A 19376-nucleotide genomic window follows, 5' to 3' on the forward strand; every position below is an offset into this window, starting at 1 on the left:
GTTACGGTTTATTGTTTCTGAAATAAGAGGCCTGACTGCTATGTTCCCAGCAAACTTGAAAAAAGAAAATATTAAGCCATGGTTTAACTGCAATATAGGCTGAGTCCTTGTTTACCTGAAATGTGCACTTTGTAATTTTATTTTGTACCGCCCTGTTTGGCAATGTTGGTTTTCAATAACATAAAACATTTGCATAAAGCAAGCCAATCCACTTTTCCATGTTGATAAGGGCATTAAAATAAAAATAAAATGATGGAAAAAATAAATAAATGAAGGGACATTTAGAATAGATAAAAATGTGCAATTAATCGCGATTAATTTTGAGTTAACTATGATATAAATGCGATTAATCGCGATTAAATATTTTAATCGTTTGACAGCACTAGTAGAAAAGTAACCTTCCCTGGGTAAGGGGAAAAGAGTGGTTTGCCTCTTATTTATCTGATAGGGCTTTAGTGGTCAGTATTGATGTCCTCTCGAATGTTGGCCCCCTCTCGCGTGGAGTTCCCCAGGGTATTGGTATTAGGTCCCCTTCTGTTCTCACTCTATTTATGGCCCCTTTGACAGATATTCAGGAAGCATGGGAAGCATTTCTTATTATTGCCAATGATACCAAGATTTATTTCTGGACATGACAGTTTACAGCCTCTTTTTGACTTGATATGAAGTTATGGATGGGTAAAAGCTTCCAGAAGCTTAATGAAAAACAGTTCATTTCACAGAGTTTTATTGTTTTTAACTCCTTTTACTCATATACATCACTTTTAATTTTCCTTTAACTTTTAATTAATTAAGGTTTTTGTGTTAATTTTGTTTTTAATTCTTTCAACTTGTATGTAGCATGTTTATCCAGAATGCACACAAACAAAAACTCCAAACAGTTTAGGATGTATCAGTAGTTAAATAACCACCATGGCAACAGCACAGAGAGGAATAACACAGACACTCAAACAAGCAATGTTAATCAAGCACAAACCCTTATCCAACATAAAGGACCATGTGTATATATACACACATATATTTAGGGGAGGGTAATGCAGTGCATAAACAAGGTGAGTGGGAGCATTAAGTGAGAGTTGAAGACATTCAGGAGTCGGACGTCCTAACCAGCATGCACCGATGGCCTAATGCCACCACCACCACCCGCCCTTCACATGTTACTGCAGCAGTGGGAGACCAACAGAAAACCAAACCAACAGAAAAGGGGAAAACTCAAAACTCCAACACAAAATGGGATGGACTGGGTTCGGGCAGGGGGGTGTCGTGCTACAGATGGGACCATTCCTGCATGGACTTACTCAGTGTCTTTGTCCCATACCCGTCGTCACCTAATCCAGGAATGTCCTACATGGCCGTCCCGCAGACGAGGGAAGGAGGGAGGGAGAGAGAGAGAGAGAGAGAGAGAGAGAGAGAGAGAGAGAGAGCGAGAGCATGAAAGAGATAGAAAGATATAGTGAGAGAGAGAAAGAGAGAGAGAGGAGGGGACACAGCCGCAGAACAGGAAGGTAGAGGTCAATGGAATGAGAGGAGAAGAAGTTCTGGCCGGCCCAACGAAGAGCTCCGCTCCGCTGGGCCCGGCAGCCAGTCTGAGACAGACAGCTGAAAGCGTCCACACTGAGCACTGACACAGTTCTGACTCGTTAATACAGTTCTTTTTTTTTAACAAGAACTAAACCATAGTTCTTATTTTTCAAGTTACAATGCAGGGAATGTCCTTCACAGGCCCTGTGCCAATTGGTGGTTAACTAATACAGTTAGCCTTAAAACTATCAAGTGAGGCAGAGCTGAATAGTAGCCACAGAACTGCCTGCTGATGCTCAGTCCTGGACACACACAGCTCTCTGTCTGTCCTCCAGACCCCGGCCCATCACGTGGCCGAACACACACCCAAGAGCGCCCTACACCTGCCTGCACCAGTGCCCTGCTGGATGTATGTGTGGGCTGAACGGCTGCTGATGTGTGGGAACCTGCAGGTTGTAAAATGATCTGTATGGTGTGTGTGTGTGTGTGTGTGTGTGTGTGTCCACTGAGCCAATCTCCAAAGCTGCTACTTACGTTCGGAGTCACTGCCATCCTGCTCACCCGGCTCCTTGTTCTTGTAGAATGGGAACTTGCGTGAAAAGATGAAGCTCTTTTTACGCTTTTCACTAAATGACTGTGAAGAGGAGAGAGAGCACGGGGCCAGACAGGGACAGGTCACACGCATGCTGACACACATGACAAGTTGTAACATCTTGTGGGAAGGGACATCAGTGAGGGCAGATCCAGTCAACTGGTGATCATTTGGTAAAATAATCAATGTTCATTCAGTGAAGTAATTCTCTATGTGGTCTGCAATTTTTATTTTGTGTTGGGAGATGTTGACTTTCTGTGATCAACCAAGAAAACCATGAAAGAAAAAGGATCTGGGCTTAGTCTCCCAAAAGCATCATAGTGTTATGATTATCATCAATAGGAAAGATTCAAACTAAATATACCACTCAATCATTTAACAAGAATGTATAACATTAAGACACTTCTAGAATACTAAGCCCTGAGCGGTCACCATCGCTGTTGCCCTTGCCACAGACGTGCCTGGGATATTCTCAGACATGGGCAAAATGAAACATAACATAGCAACCACAACAAAATAAGCAGCATGAACATGAAGGTAGAAAACAATAATTAAAATTGTAAAAAAATAAAATGTAAAACATATACTGTATATATATATATATATATATAAAAAAAAAAAAAACACTAAAAACAAAACAAAAACAGATCATGGGTCATGCAGTTAACAAACTCAGGTCCATGCTAAGCCAGATGCGACACAGTGGAGGTGTGCGAAAAGAAAAGTCTCTCCTCAAACAAACATGCAGGATGTATCCGTCACGTGACAACTGACGAGAGCTGATGTGCATGTTGGCTGCGGCATGTTTAAGTGCGGCATACTATTATATTAACGGATATATGTGTGTTTAAAGACAGACCTGTCTGTTGCAAATAATAGCTCTGATTGATCATAGCACAAAACAATATGGCTAGTGTCACCTGTCGACACATTAAATATAATGAGAGTGCTGCTATGTCCGCTGAGTGTGCCCTGATTGGCTGGTTCCTGTCAGGCTAGCTTTCCCCTCCCTCTTACTAGTGATCGTGCTAGTAGCTAAAGAAGCTGTTTAAAGAATGATAACTTTGTAACAATGATAACTTTGTAACAATGACCACAAGTAGAAATATGACCATCTGGCACTGGTCATGATTTGAAATGCCAGGATGTTGAGCTAAGAAATAAAGAAAATAATAATTTGTTTGTGCATGTTTGTAAACATCATGTATGTATTGACTGGTTTAATGCCTTTCTACCACTGGAATAAAATCTTGCTTTTCAAACAATAATCCTTCTTTTTAAACCCTTTATTGCAAACCTTTATCACTCTACCAAGCATGAGTATAAGTGTCTTATGTGTGCTTGAATAATCCTGCCTTAAACGCCGCTATTATTCATTAAGGAAACCCCAGAACATGCAAAAAGCTGCTTAGGATGTTGCTATGGATACTGGGCAAATCGCAATGCTTTTGCTGCCAGAATGGTTGCCTCACAGATTTTAATATGAAACACCCCCCCCAAAAAAAACAATCACGCTACAATTTACTTCAAAGTAAATGATGTGTCAAAGCGAGCCAACTGTGATTTCTGTAAAAAATAATAAATAAAATGCAATCACAAGCAGACCTATTGTCCTCTCCAGCGTGATGCATGCGATTCTCATGCTCTCAGACGTGTGCTATTGAATGGGACTGATGACTTGTGGCAGGCCTACGGGGCCGCTTCCTGCCGACGCTGATGGCTGCGTGTCGGGAAGGATGGGCGGATGTGGCTGACTGGAAACAAACACAGAGAGGCGGGAGACGGGAGACGGGGGCTTGGGTTGCTGAGGAGACTGGCCTGTTCTAAAGTCAGATCTGCTGTGAGAGGTGAAGCCCTGACCTTCGAAAAAGCATGTTCCCCTTTTTCCCTCCTGGGAGAAAAAAAAGCCTCCTAAAATGCTAATCAGTAGATCTGTTTGACTTCAAAGGTAAAGTCTGGCATTTAAAACAGTCGTGTTGTCAGAAGACACAAGCCTATAAATAAAATAAAAATCTTCACAGACTGAGAGGAATACTTGTGCAACTTACCCCTTTAGAATCAATAGATCCAGGTTTAGCATTAAATTTCACCGTCTTCAGGCGAGCTCTCTCTTTCCTCTCCACTCTGCAGGAGCACAAAATGGCCGAATCATCAAATAACCCTGAACAGGTGAGCCAAAACACAGCACTGATGTCAGTGCACTTTCAGATACTATAACTAATGCAGTGTGGTTTCTGACATGTTCACTTCACACAAAAGTAAAGTAAAGCTCATGGCGTGTGGTGTGGTGTGGTGTGGTGTGGTGTGGTGTGGTGGGGTGGTGTGTGGTGTAATGTGGTGTGGTTTGGTGTGTGGTGATGTGGTGTTGTGTGGTGTGGTGTGTGTGGTGTGGTGTGGTGTGGTGTGGTGCGGTGTGTGGTGTAATGTGGTGTGGTTTGGTGTGTGGTGATGTGGTGTTGTGTGGTGCGGTGTGTGGTGTAATGTGGTGTGGCATGGCGTGGTAGAGGCCTACCGCCTTCTGCTGGGAATGACGCCCATCTCCTCACTGTCTCCATCAGGCGTCGCCCTCCTGGCCTGCCACCACTCGTCATCCGAGGCATTGATGACGTGGAGGATGTCCCCATAACGGAAGCTCAGGCCTTGGCTGGGCAGACCGCTATCCTTGGCTTTTTCATAGTCAAACAAAGCCCTGGTAAAACACAGTCACACACACACACACACACACACACACACACACACACACACACACACACACACACACACACACACACACACACACACACACACACACAGTGAGCCCACGCACCCTCCTTTCCACAGCAGTCTGTCACCATCTGAGCTCCACGCTGCCAGAGAAGGAGCGAGAGAGAGCGACACACAGGGCTCAAATCTGCATGTGTTGCTGCCAGTGTGGAAATGCTGCGTGCTGAACAGCAGCTGCTACTATGCTTGCCTTTCACATCATCATGAGTGATGACATAACGGCCCACAAGTCCAGTTTTACACTCATGTAATTCTACGGTTTCTCTGCCACTTAGTACATAGGAATTTAACCTCATATAGTGGTTTTCTGATGTAATAAACATATATCTCTATTATGTTATGAAAACCGTAGCAGTAAGACCACAAGAGAAAGTCAAGATCGACGTGGAGAGGAAAGCTTTTAAATCGTGTTGTTGACATGGAAGAGGAGACATCACAGCGCTGAGGGGACCGTGCTAAATGAATGTGTTGGCAGCACGGCAAACGAGTCTCCACGGTAACCCAGTGCCTTCTGCCATCATCACTATGCCAAACTTTAGGGAGGCGACTCTGATGCCTCTCCCGACAGGGTCTCTCACACTGTGCTACTGCCCACAGTCAGACATGCCCACTGTGTACATTACCACCCAAAGTGATGATCTCACACAGATGAGAGAAGTAGAACTAAACAACTATTCATACAGTTGAAACGAGTACAATAAAACAATCATTCATACATCATTTATGACAACTATTGACGTCAACAAGGATCTGAAAATGCAACATACAAATGAAGAGACACTGGGAGAATACACACGTGTGTAGGTCAGAGTGGTCACCTGATTCCTATGCATTGGCCAGGTAACACGCACAAGGCTGACACAAGGCAGACACACAACCTGAAGACAGCTGCATAATGGTGGTGAGCAAAAGCCAAGCCACTTTGTGAGGGCGCCATCATGATTAAGATGAAACATTTAGAAACATCAGAAAGAATTTAAAGAAAGCTTTTAAAGAAGACAATCAGTGGAGGACATACAAAAAACCCATTACACATTACAGATCCACATTTGGAGCCTGCTTCTGAGGAGTTCATGCTACTGCATTAGCGCACCTGTCATTTGAAGTGCATTTGTCCATGGCCATTTCCACCTGTTACCTTGGGTTACCTACCTCTCTCTGTGTGTGTGTCTTTTTTTGTGAGTTGTGTGTTTATGTCCTTGATGTGAATTGTTGCTACAACACTGAAATTTCCTCTTGAAATGAATTAAGTACCCTCTCTCTCTCTCTCTCTCTCTCTCTCTCTCTCTCTCTCTCTCCATCTATCTAACTAGCTTGGCGTAAATGACATTCACAAACAGTGGAGTGAGTCACCTGGCTCTCAGGCATGAATGAGAGACCAGTTCAACACATCCATCTCCTGGCTGCACTCCAGCCTCTAATGATTACCATGACAACAGAAACGTCTGCTCTGAGAGGGGACCCACAACACGGACGCTGCTGCCAAGGCGAGCCTCCACTCATGTGATCTAATGGTGCACTCCAGTGTGTGATGAAAGACAATGTTTACACTCTTCCTCTCCAGTAACATTTAACACAGAAGCGTTTGTGCACCATTTCCCTGGGCAGGACATACAGACAAACAAGAATGGCATTAAAACGTACATACGGCCATATGCCCGCATGCACATGCCATGGTGTTATGGTATACTGCTATAAGGAATTTTCAAGTACTGTATAATGGTAATTATATGGTAATGTCACAAAATTCTGCTTCTAAACTTGAGAAGTTTGATTGTAGGGTTGTAGGGTTCCTGTACTATAAAGGTTTTTTGATTGCATATACCCTTAGTGAGGCAATAAAATAAAAATGAAATGGACATGGACAATGCAATCTTCTCCATGGAAACCCATAGACAGATGGGTGACAAATGAAAGGAAGAACCTAAATAGATGAGTGGAAAAACATAACGAGAGCAGATGCTTCCACTCTGGTGCACTGCACGCTACAATTAAGCAATTAGCATCCAATCACGCTCTGTGCCATGTGAAAAAATGCTGAGCAGGCCCAGTTGGCTATGGTTTTGGATGAAGATGGCAAGAGGAAAAGATCTAAGTGACTTTTAAAGGGGCCTTTATAGCTGGGGCACGGATGGCAGGAGCTTCAGTCACAAAGACTGCTCAACTGGCTCAAGTAGTTTCAATGAGAACAGTAAATGGGGCTGGACCACTAAGAGAAGGGCACAGGGCTGAATGCTTGACCCCTACAGTGAGGGGATCCGGTGGCAGGAAATGAGGGAACATCTTTTGAAAAAATGGTGTTCCATTCCTCCAGTAGAGTTCCAGAGACTTGTAGAATCAATGTCAAAGGCGCACTGAAGCTGTTCTGGCGGCTCGTGGCGGCCCAACACCTTACTAAGACACTTGATGTTAATTTGTCACACAAACACTGTTGACTTAATACAAAAAAGACAGAAGAAATAACAGCCAGAGAGGAGAGGCAAAACACTAAGCATTCTGGGCCCTTATTCACAAGGCATCTTTAGGCTAAAAGTAGCTCCTAACTTGCCGATTTAGGAGAAACGCCTACAAATAATGGCCGTGTCAGTGATCCTTCTGGGAATTCCAAGAGTAATGACTTAGAGTAATAAACAAAGTCCCTTGCACTAAAAGTACCTCATAAGTCTGGGAGAACTAAGAAGTAGTCGAGAGGACTCCTAACTCACAAAGACCAACTCCCAAACAAATGGAAAATGGTATCATTCCACATTACAATGTTTTTGAATGGAGATTCAGAATTAGTGAAAAGATACTGTCTTAATTCCGAGGGAATAATTACAGAGCTTGTAAGGGATGCAATAGGCTACGTCACCAACCAACCGAAACAGCCCACACAGTGGTGAAATTTAATTAAATGTCACATTTTATTGTACAAATAAACTAGTTCCTGTCTACACAATCAAGTCATCATATAGATGCATTTTGAAAGCTGTGCGAAGATACTCGCTCTGTGGGTAGCAATAGCATATTCTGTTATTATTTAATGTGTAGCCTGCCACATACTTATTGATTTATTTATTGATTGACCGTTCTGTGTGGTAGGCTATGAAGTTCATGCCTACTCACCGCCCCAGACTTGTCACTCATCAGCCAATCACAGAGGTCTTTGAAAGCAAGCTGGTGCATGAGACTTGACGTCAGCCATAGCAAGAGAGTTTTTCTCTTATCTTAGAAGTTCTCGCTTTTCCTTAATAAAAGCTGGGCTCAGCAGCTTTGTGAAGAGGATTTAGGAGAAAACTTTTAGTTACAAACTTTTAGTGCAACTTGGGAGTACTCTTGTTGAGTCAGATAAAATGCTTTGTGAGTACGGGCCCTAGTCTGTGTATCTTTTAACTCTCCTGAGCTGTCACCTCCGTGGAGCATCTACAGGCATACCATCGGCGGGGTCTGGAGATGTATATGAAACTATGGTTGGCATGGCAACTACATGCTGAGTGCAAGCTCTGGAAATGGTGCAGTACAACTGAAACAATAGCAGCAGTTGACAAGGGAACAAAAACCTCATCAACTAGAGCGAATGAAACAGAGAGCTCTCCTTTATCCAGTGTGTTTTTTTCATTGGTTCAAAATGATTTGTATACTCCGTAAACATAACCCCCCCCCCCCCCCCAATATTGAATATGTTGAAGACCCTTGAGGCATATGAGTGTGTGGAAGAGTGGCAGTGCACTGCAGTTATGAGGAGTGTGGCGTGAGATTAGCACATCTTCAGCGCAGAGACGTGCTGGGCATGGCAGCTCCGTTGGGTTAACTCAGAGGAACTTCACAGACGGTTTGACATGATTGGAACGGTCTGCTCAGTGGACCAGAACCAAAACATGTGCATAAATCATCACCATGAAGTTCATGTTTTAACTCAAATTGGGAGCACATCCCAAAACAAACCAACTGGGAACTGCTGTATAATTGAGTAACTTGAAAAAAAACCCCACTAAAACTGACTAAAACTGGCGTAATGAGGACAATCTCTTAATTTCCCCCAATTTGACGATCTATATTATTTCTAAAGGCTTTACATTTTCAGCAATTAAAATATATTGATTCTGAATTCAACGTCTTGTTCCAGGACTGGTGTCAATCTTACAGTATATGTTATTGAACTATTTGATTTACAACACCAAGTTAAATGGTTTACAGAACTCGGGATGCAAGAAGGGCTTGGGGGTCCATTTATTCAATTAAAGTAGTAAATCTCTTCGTATAGTATTGACGAGGTTGATGGCTATAGCAGCCTCACTGCAGCTGGGCCGGAACCTGCTCTCATCAGCACCAGCGCCTGCTGCGGAGGATGCTGAAGCTTCTGAAGCAGGGACACTTTGCTTGCTCAGGCAATTTATTGGCCACGGCTCCGACAGGAGTGTTCTTCTGCTGCAGCAGCAGCAGCCATGGCAGCTCATCTGTGAGCCCTGAGCCGCGGCGTGCGCGCTAGGAGTGGGTGTAATGTAGCGTTCAGCTGGGGGTATCCGGAGGGCCTCCGGGCAGCCAAATCAACACAGGTGCCTCACATCAGGGGCAGAGCGCTGGACGTAATGTTGGCCTGGCGGACATCTGCTCCACAGCGGAAACGCTGAGCCCCGGCAAATTACCGACCTGATCACTCAGCCGCTGCTCACGCCTTCTGCCACGCGGGGAAATTTTCTACCGTGGCAGCAGAAGTGCAGAGCATGTGCTGTTCAGAGAAGGTCATATATTCAGTGCATCATTTTATATGAGAGGATATATTCCTACCCAAAAAGCAGCAGGGAAGCACATATAAAGGCTTAATAATGATAATTTTAAGGACTCATATTTATAGCATGGCTTCTCATAGCTTCACATAACCCTGGGATTTTTAATGCTGCCTATTAACCTTCCGCCATCTACATCCACTGTATATCCCATAAGCCTATGTCCCTGATGTTCATAATCAACACGCCCCCAAGATTGACATCATCAAAGGTCTAACTAGCATGACTAGAGCGTTTAGTTATCTCATCTTGAGAGGGCATTTCGTAACGCCTAAATCCTTCCTGGGAGGAGACTCTGTGTAGCCTTTAAGGCAATGCGGGAGACGGCCCTCTGTAGACTACAACTGAAGGGGACTTCCACTAGATCGTCATCTCAACCTGCGAGCGCTTGCACTGTTTCAGGGCTGCAATGAGACACTGCTGAGGATAGGAACGGAGATGCGCTCCACGCACAAATGAACATTAGGCGGTGAGAAAGACTTTGGGTGTTGTCATGGTTACTTGGCCATGCTAATGAATGGGAGGATACTGTAAAAAAAATAAACAGAAATAAACAGAAATAAACAGAACTCCAGACTGCTGGGAGGTGCTTGCAGATGCCAGGATATTGAATGGCTGTGAGAAATACATGAGCCGAGTCTGATCGAAGGCACTTGATATCTGACTCAGCCTGCGGCACAGGAACACTCCTGTGCCTGAATGAAATTTTGTATGCATTGGTTTTGGAAATGCATGTTGGGAGTGTATTGGTAGGAGTGGCTGGACTTTTTATATCCACAGACAGATAGTCATGAGTCATGAGGAATCATTTAAAACGGGAGACAAGTTCAGTTTTCATACATTATTCAACCCAAGCTCTCTTTAAACTTTGGTTTACAACTTTATGCCACCCATAAAAGCTTCTGGAATGTGGTCTCAGTCAGCACAAATCTCTTGACTCATCCTCTTGGTGAAGTTCCTATTCCATTCTCATGTTCTATCAGAGAGCATTCATGGACACCATTTCCCATGTTTCAATCTTAAACATGGGGACTCCATGAGGGATGCTTGGTCTCCACAAGCATGTGTTATCTTATGGTGCTCTTCGATCCTGTAAATGAGTCCCCTGGATGGGATTGAGAGGGAGCTCCTCTGCGGTGCGTCCTGTAAATGAGTCCCCTGGATGGGATTAAGAGGGAACTCCTCTGCGGTGCGTCCTGTAAATGAGTCCCCTGGATGGGATTGAGAGGGAGCTCCTATGCGGTGCGTCCTGTAAATGAGTCCCCTGGATGGGATTGAGAGGGAGCTCCTATGCGGTGCGTCCTGTAAATGAGTCCCCTGGGGGAGCAACTCTACTGAGGCCAGCCCCCGGTTGGCAGCCGTGCTGTTCTATTGCTGTGTCTCCGTGCGCTGTTTGCAGAAGTAACCAAACTCATTTTTCTCGTGTCAGACCAGGCCATTACAGGGAGGGTAATATAGCTTCAGGGGAGGTCTGAATGGATTGCATTCATTTCTACACACCTAGAAGGGCGCACTCATTGTATTCCACAGTGTCTATTTGCTGACCTATTTCCATGTATAGGGGATCAATGTGGTCCTTGGCCATTGTTGTAAGGAGACTTCACTGTTTACTTTCCACTCCACTTGCTAATGAGTATTATGGTGAGAAGCCTATTTAACCATTTGAGGAGTGAGGTTTTTTTTTGCAAGTCATTCCGGAATTATACCATAGAGATCTAGAATTAACCTTAACTGACACGGTCGCTTGAGATCATTATTACATCATCAAATGGAACCTTCAGTTAGCAACATTATAATCATATATTTGTGATTGTACTCCGCAAAGGGTTAAATCATCAACCACCCATGGAACAGATTATCAACAGACTCTTTACATTGTTACTTTATGTGCCTTAATTAAATAGAATCTGAAAAAATGTGGTTCAGAATTACACAGCCAACTTAAAAATACATTGTCTTGTGTATATCTTGAGATGGACATAAATGGAACACGGGCTAAAAGATGACGGTGAGTGTTCTGTGGGGTGCAGGGGAGGGGTAAGCTGGTGAATGCAGTGTGAGCGTCTGGGAGACAAATGGAGGTTGATGTGGCTGGAGCTGACAGACAAGCGTCTGGGAAATCCTCTGCCCTAGCACGCACAAGGGCTAAGGGGTGATTCCCTCTGACTGAGCTTCACAGAGAGGGAGAGAGGGAGAGAGAGAGAGAGAGAGGGAGAGAGAGGGAGGAAGAGAAAGAGAGAGAGGGAGAGGAAGAGAGAGAGACACACAGCTGTCGCTAGTCCCCCCCCCCCCCCCCCATCACCTTTCCCCACATCCACATCCATACTGTAACATGTTTGTTTGTTGACCATCACAGTATCTCAGAGACAGAGACTGCAGACTTGCTCTCGAGCTAGAAGTGGACTAGGGATCAGCTCTGGCTCCCATCTGGCCAGGATGCGCTGCATCGACCCCACACTCGTCTGCAATCTGGGCATCTGGTTGTGGTGGTAACCGAACGAAGGCGCCCTCCCGGTGGCCTACCTGACGTAAAGCGAGCGCTTCTGATTGGTTCGCAAGGACCCGGACCCGGAGCTCATGCTGTGGTTCATCATCTGCTCCCGCAGGTCATGGATCTTGGCCTCGAAGCGCCCGTACTCTGAAACAAACACACACACAGACAGACAGGTAAGTGAACACACTCCAGCTCCGGATCTGCTCTGCATTGACAGTCTGTTCTTGCGCAGCGTGTTTCCTTCAGCACCCTGGTGCTGCAGACCGGCGCTGAGGAGGAGACTCTGTGTGGATCTATACCTGCGCCTCGATTAAACGGTGCGCTCTGATCACACGGCTGCTTGGCTTCCTGTCTCAAGGTCACCCGGTCGATACAGGCTGGCTGTGTCTAGAGGGCCCGACGGCCGTTCCCCTAAAAGCACATCTGTCCCCTGCAGCTCTGCACTTAGGCACCGCAACATCTATAGATCACATAAAATGTCCGGCGCAAAGACCACCACTCCCGACCGTTAGCGGTCCAGAGAAGAGGCGGTTTCAGCTCGGTTTTAATATAGATGCCCTTCACTGGCTAACATGCCTAACTGCAAGGACAGACCAGCCCCCTTACTAATGCAAAGCCCCCTGAACACTACTGCTGCGTGTGTCGTTCTCCTCCAGTCATCAGTCATTTCAGAAGCTCCATCAGCATGTGCTGCATCAACACTTACACTTCTCAAAACAGCACCACCAACAGCAACAACATAATTGCGGCATTAAAACTTGATACAGCGCCTCCATTTGAGCAGACACAGCAAAAATGCCATACACAGGAAAAATACAATCCTGTGCAAGACGACGCCAGGTAAGGTGAGGAGGTCTCTCATTAAACTGAAGCATCCGAAATAGAAGGAGGAACAGAAATACATCAGATTTTAAAAACCCGATTTCAACCACTTGACTTGGAGAACACCCACACAAATGCTGGAATATAGATAAATGTCTGCCAAAGGATTTGAATGGGACTCTGTTATCATTGACAAAAGAAGAAATCCACTGGAGGAAACAAGGACTGTTTTAATAAACCACTTATTTGAAACAAAGAATAATCTACTAGACACGTGTGAATGCTATTTACTATTCTGATGTGCATGTAAACAAATCTCTGGCCATTTTGTGAACACTAACTGAACACTAAAGATTATTTGGTTCTAAATCCACTGGCACCATTGTTGGAGTGAGTCTTAATGTTAATTGAAAATGAAATTCAGTTTAATCCTGATTTGGAGTTTGTTTGAGCTCGGGAGCACGCAGTCAGTGCAGGGACAAATGCTCTGGACACATGCTGTAACAGAATCCCAAATAGTAGATTTCTGAACAATACAAATACATACAAAACTGAATATGTCTAATTAGTCACGGTGAAACACAACATTATCAAAACACCAAACAACAACAACAACAACAGACTACTAAAGAAAAAGCAAGACAGGCTGGAGAGGAAAAATACTGCAGCCTTTCCACTGTCACGACTGTGACAACTCCCCATAACAACATTCCCTCAAAACCTTCTCATGAAAGAGTCCAAACCATCCTTGCACCCTCCAAGTCTGGCCTTGTCTCCCAGCCATTATTAACCGCTGTCTCTCTCTATCTCTTTCTCTCTCTCTCTCTCTGTCAGGGGAGACAGCACCACGTTTCCCCTCCAGCTAACAGAGAGACCCTCCTCCAGGGAGCGCACACTTAGGCAGGAGGCGCAGCAGATAAAAGCCCAAGAAGAGAAGAGCAGTGACACACCGCTTCCAAACCCAAACAATTACTCTCGACAGCCAAGAGACACGCAGCCCTTCACATGCGCAGATTAGCAGCTTAACGCAACAGGGTTTGTTTTTAAGAGATGAGAAAAAGACAAGAGAATCCAGTGTGCTGTGGGGACACACACTTTTAAAGCTTCCTGCAGCAGTGGAAGGCTTCTTTGAACAGCATGCAGCTATTGAGGCTAGCGGCCAAGCCACTGTGGCTCTGCTGCTTGGATACCTAACAATCTCAAACAGCAACACTCCTCTAGTTTGCATACTGCAACTCATGAAGACCATTTAGTGAGTGTGTGTGTGTTCAAAAAACATATGGCTGATACTTTTCTTTACTGTGCTAACAGACACAACAAATTACAACATGTGCAAGAACTGCAACCGTACCATGCAACATCAACGCGCAAAATCAGGACGACCCGACAGTCTTAGCCGCTCTCATACCTTATCTGTGTGTTCTGTCTCCTCAGCCTCCACCTGGGGCCACTCTCAGCCTCTCTCTGTCAGACCAGCCTTTTCCTGCCTGGAGTGCGAATGGCACGCGGGTGCACCCACTCTCTCTCTCACTCTCTCTCTCTCTCTCTCTCCTTCTCTGTCTCTCTTTCTCACACACACACACGCACGCACGCACACACACACACACACGCGCAGGAGCGTGCGTACGGGAGCTGAGAGGAGCAGCACAGCAAACGGCAGAGCGGGGAGGCTGCAGATGCCGCTCTCCTCGCGTAGCAGGAGGAGAAGGAGGAGGGGGCGTCAGCCGAGCACGCTGCTCTGACGAGAGAGAGCCTCCCGCGCCACGGTCTTAACAGCCAATGGCCACTCCCCACTCCAGCAGCTACTAGAGTCCGCAGCAAAGGCAAACAGCTGCACGGTCCTTATGAATTGAATATATTCCAAATTCAGTTTGAATACTAAACCTTAGAAACATGATTCATACAGCAAGGCAATGTTGTAAGCAGTCTGTCTAGTGGTGGTCATAAAGACAACCCGAAATAATAAGTTGTATAGCTGATCTCAACTAAAGATTTCAAGCATTTCAGAAATGTCTTTTCCCCCTATTTATTACTGATGTGAAATGAACAGTATCAACAATCTTTCACACCCTAGTTAAAGTGTCAGATGAACTTTACTTTAAAGTCTGCATGAATTGCAATAATAACTAAGCTTAGTGGCATTAACCATCCTAACCGTACTTACATGCGGCTAAGTACGCAGCCAATTTATCTACTAAATCACCGTGCCAAAACGCATCAGGTTCTAGGTCAGTTTCCATGGCGTCACCTGGCCACACATTGTGTCTGGCAGACGGACTCATCAGCCCTGACACCTGCTCATCTCCATCAGTCTGCCCTCTCATGGGAGAACTCTGCCCTCAGCCTCCATCCTAGGGCTGCTGGGACCCGAGTCTGCACTGAGTATCTCAGATGGTCGGACTGTGAGGCAGCATCTACTCCATCCAGCGTTAACGACCTCAATGATACTCTTTTGGCTAATAAAATGAACAGATGTAGACATGCTGGAAAACACCTTAAGAGATTTCCTACTGTTTGACCAGCCTTTGTTTCTTGCTACAGTCGGCACAGACTTTGTCTTGGAAGGTAAAGGCCATCCTGATAGTCTGAGACAAGTGCTTAGGTCCAATGAAAATAAAATGTCATTCCTTTCTAACTGTAGAAGGGGACCGTCTGCACCATCTGGAGCGCGCCGAGCCGGAGCCAGAAACAGAGGGCTGGTCAGAGAGCTCTGGCTGGCTGTAAAGACATGTCCTGCTCCTGCTGCTCCTGCTGCTGTGGTATTGGCAACCACTCTACTAACCAGTAGAGGACGAGAAGAGACTCTGGCCACATGTTAACGGGAATGTGACCCCTCTTTAAAGCAGACAGATGCTTTGTTTTTGGCACAGCGGAGTACCTTTAAAGTTGAAAAGTTTTTAGTAGAAAAGAAAAGAAAAAAGCGCCAAGTGACATCAACAGTTTTCTCTATCAGCTGATCAATCACAATGAGAAGAAAAGGCTTCTCGCAGTTCTGACAGCAGAGAAATCTGCCATCGTCTACCTTACCGAACACATCCACACAATAGCATAGAGCATTGGTAAAAAAAAAGATTAGCACAGGGAGCTAAATAACAGACACTAATCTGACAAAGCAGTAGAACACTGAAAAGGCCCTCTCCTTCTCAATGTGGAGGAAAAAACACTGACACGTACAGTGTGGTCCATTGTTATGGGTACCTTGGTCCCTGTCACATAAGGTGCTTTTATCTTATCAGCTAGGCAGACACCCATGGCAATGACTGTCTGAACACCAGCCTTGGAATTTAATCACTGCTAACAAAGCCAGTGTCCTTCCCAGTCTTGACAGAGGGTAGACCTTCACAAGAAAGCCTGAAATCCAGCCAAAAGCACTGGCGTACAAAGACAAGCATCAACAGCACTGTGTGCAACACTGGTGAAATATCTGAAGCGCCTCAGTCAAAGATGCTTAGCCACCTTGAAAAGCATGACCACAAGAAATGGAGGAGCTGCCATATTAATTTATTCAGCTTTCTGTAGCAGGCAATGCAATGTACCCTTGTTTCTTCTAGACTGATCTATTGACTTTGTGTGTTTGCCAACAAAGAACCTCTGTGTATTTAAAGTACATGACAAACAGCAAACTGACACGTTATTGGTTATGGTCCTAAACAGTTTTATCTTTACAAATACCCTGGAGAGGATAACAAACTCTAAGCACCTGTCTAGCCGGAATACCCTGACATCACAGTGCAAGATCTACTACTAAAACACACCATCATTAACTGACATCTGCCATATTAAAGACAAAGGAAGAATAAACAACCCATTCATACAGAAATCAGTTGTTGAAACACATACCTGTTCTTGATAATATACTCACTAATATACTATAAATACTAATATACTAAGTTCAACACCATTACTTACATCACGGCATAAACCCTGTAATATCTCATAACCTGTACGAACCATTTTCTTTCCTCGTAAAAGCAACAGCAGACACTTTAGAGTGCTGTAAAGAGAGACACACAGGCAGGGAGGTAAAGGCTCTCCATAAATCACATGGCAATAAAATATAACTGGCATTATTCATGCTAGTGTGCTGTCGTGCCCGATGATTAATGTCTTCCTGTGATGTGAATAAATATTCAAAAACCAAACATCCAAATTTACATATCGGGAACAAAGAGGGGCATGAGGCACAGATCTACATGGAACAGTTCTAGCCTTGTCAGTCTAATAACAAAACGCATGAAGTAGAGAGCTACATGGAACAGTTCTAGCCTTGTCAGTCCAACAACATAACGCATGAGGTACAGATCTACGTGGAACAGTTCTAGCCTTGTCAGTCCAACAACATAACGCATGAGGTACAGATTTACGTGGAACAGTTCTAGCCTCGTCAGTCCAACAACATAACGCATGAGGTACAGATTTACGTGGAACAGTTCTAGCCTCGTCAGTCCAACAACATAACGCATGAGGTACAGATCTACTTGGAACAGTTCTAGCCTCGTCAGTCCAATAACATAACGCATTTCGTGATGTAACAGGCACCTGCATCTCAACAAGACTCTCATTATGAGAATCGAATTGTGAACTGGGTTCACATTGGGCCAAACGGACAAAAGCGGGGCACCTTTCCTTGGGAGACACACATGCAGATTTCTGCTCTGTCCCAGAGTGTGTGTTTCCTGCTCTGTCCCTGTGTGTGTGTTTCCTGCTCTTTACATGCCCGTCCACGGGGGGATGGAGGCTGACAGATCTAACGCCACTGCAGGGTCTTTCCTGACGTCGCCCCGGCCGTTACGCTAATTCCAGCTGGCAGGGCGGAAGGATGCTACAGTACCTGAGGGACTGTCTGGGTGGATCTCAAGGCGAGGTGCTGCTCGCTCCGGCACACTATTCACCGGGCCGTGGCTCAGAATGCCTAGCAATCAGGCAAAAAGAATGACATCTTCTCAGAATGACAGCCTGGGCTCCAGCCGACCAGCAACTGGTTCAGAGTGAATTTCTGAGAGGCAGTGCAGTGCAGTGCAGTGCTGATTCCAACCCCACAATGTTACACTGTTGACAGTTCCACAACACAAAGCTCTGCCAACTTAAAAAATACATAAAACAAAAAGTGCATCTGGAAGCTTCAGAGCAGGTGGTATCTAAAAGAGCTCAGCAGCCCAATACTTGAACAGATGATGTGATTGTCCCAGAGCACGTGTGCTGGTTTGCTGCCAGTGGGTTGCTTTAACTATCCAATCTGTGAACCTGTCCGCTGGTGATCCTCGCTCAGGTCAGATAAACACTGATAAACCCCTTGCCTTAGACAGACTCATTTCATCCATAAAGACATACATGACCTTTAACCCACTCTGTGAGGCCTTCCAGCACAGGGCTTAATGGAATGGAAGGGTCAGAGTTCACGAGTGGTCTGGTAGTGCCTAGAGCCTAGACTGCATAGGTGCTGATTTTCATTTATTTAAAAAAAAAAATGTTACATTTTGTGACAGTGAGTGTGAAGACTGTTAATACATGTGAATTATTGCAGAACGTCATGTTTCATATGAAGTCTGTGCTCCTGGATTCAATATGCTGAGTTTAAACCATTATTTTTGTAACTTCTGTTAAAGGTGCTCAGGAAAGCTCCACAGAGGCTGAGCTTAAGTTTAACGGTCCATTTTTAAGCAAGGTATGCTCCACGACAACAGCTAGAGGCTCTGTAGTACACAGACCCCTCAGAGGTCGGTTAAATAAGAAGATTTCTTAGCTTCAGGTTGCACAGTGCAAGGTAAACAGAGATACTGGTATGTGTGTGTGTGTGTGTGTGGTCTGCTTTCAAGGCTGACTGTTTGTTACTACACAACTTTATCTCCTTTGTTCCAGTTTGGCTAAATTGCAACTGTACCTCTTGAACCCACTGACTACTGGGTACTTGGTCATTATTCTTCATCGTTTAGACTTATTACAGCTACTTGTAAGTAATTGTTACTCAGCATTCTGTGAACTTCTCTCTTCTGCCATCTGCTTTGGCTTCCTGATCATCCATCCACCTTACAAAGGTCTGTTAAAAGTCTGTTAAAAGAGAGAAGCATCTCTTTCAGATCTTCAAATAGGCACTCTCAAGGATAAAAGTCCAGATTCATGTATTACACAATAATACCCTACGGACCCCTCGCACATAAATGCACTGTACCTTTGACCCACTGCAGCAAATTCTAGCTGAACTGCTGTTTTGTGAATTAGCGGCAGGACATTCAGTTGCTATTTGCATAATTGCACCCCTGTGCTTGTATAGACTTGACCAGAGGGCAACCAAGGCAGCGTGGAAAGACATTCGGGGGTCAGATTACTTGTGAAAAAGCGGCCTTGGGTGGGCTCGGAGGCGGAGGCAGGCTGCAGCCTGAGGAGCAGAAAGGGCTCCAGTTGGGCTGACTCTACGGTG

General features: G+C 45.0%; 1 protein-coding gene across 33 annotated transcripts in view; it reads right to left on the minus strand.

Annotated features, from left to right (window-relative positions):
* dlg2 (discs, large homolog 2 (Drosophila)) overlaps positions 1-19376 on the minus strand; it is a 185016-nt gene that overhangs the window by 9108 nt on the left and 156532 nt on the right. For 25 of the 33 annotated variants that reach the window (XM_031572109.2, XM_031572130.2, XM_031572120.2 and 22 more), the window contains 4 exons: positions 12166-12280; positions 4626-4802; positions 4162-4237; positions 2056-2155 (listed from right to left, as the gene is read on the minus strand). In XM_031572109.2, the coding sequence (XP_031427969.1) occupies positions 2056-2155; positions 4162-4237; positions 4626-4802; positions 12166-12280 (468 nt within the window). Of the gene's footprint in view, positions 1-1298; positions 1345-2055; positions 2156-4161; positions 4238-4625; positions 4803-12165; positions 12281-19376 lie in introns of all 33 variants that reach the window. The other 8 variants (XM_031572122.2, XM_031572111.2, XM_042708488.1 and 5 more) reach the window with 2 other exon arrangements.

The sequence above is a fragment of the Clupea harengus genome, chromosome 8 (genome assembly GCF_900700415.2).
Source record: "Clupea harengus chromosome 8, Ch_v2.0.2, whole genome shotgun sequence".
Lineage (NCBI taxonomy): Eukaryota > Metazoa > Chordata > Actinopteri > Clupeiformes > Clupeidae > Clupea > Clupea harengus.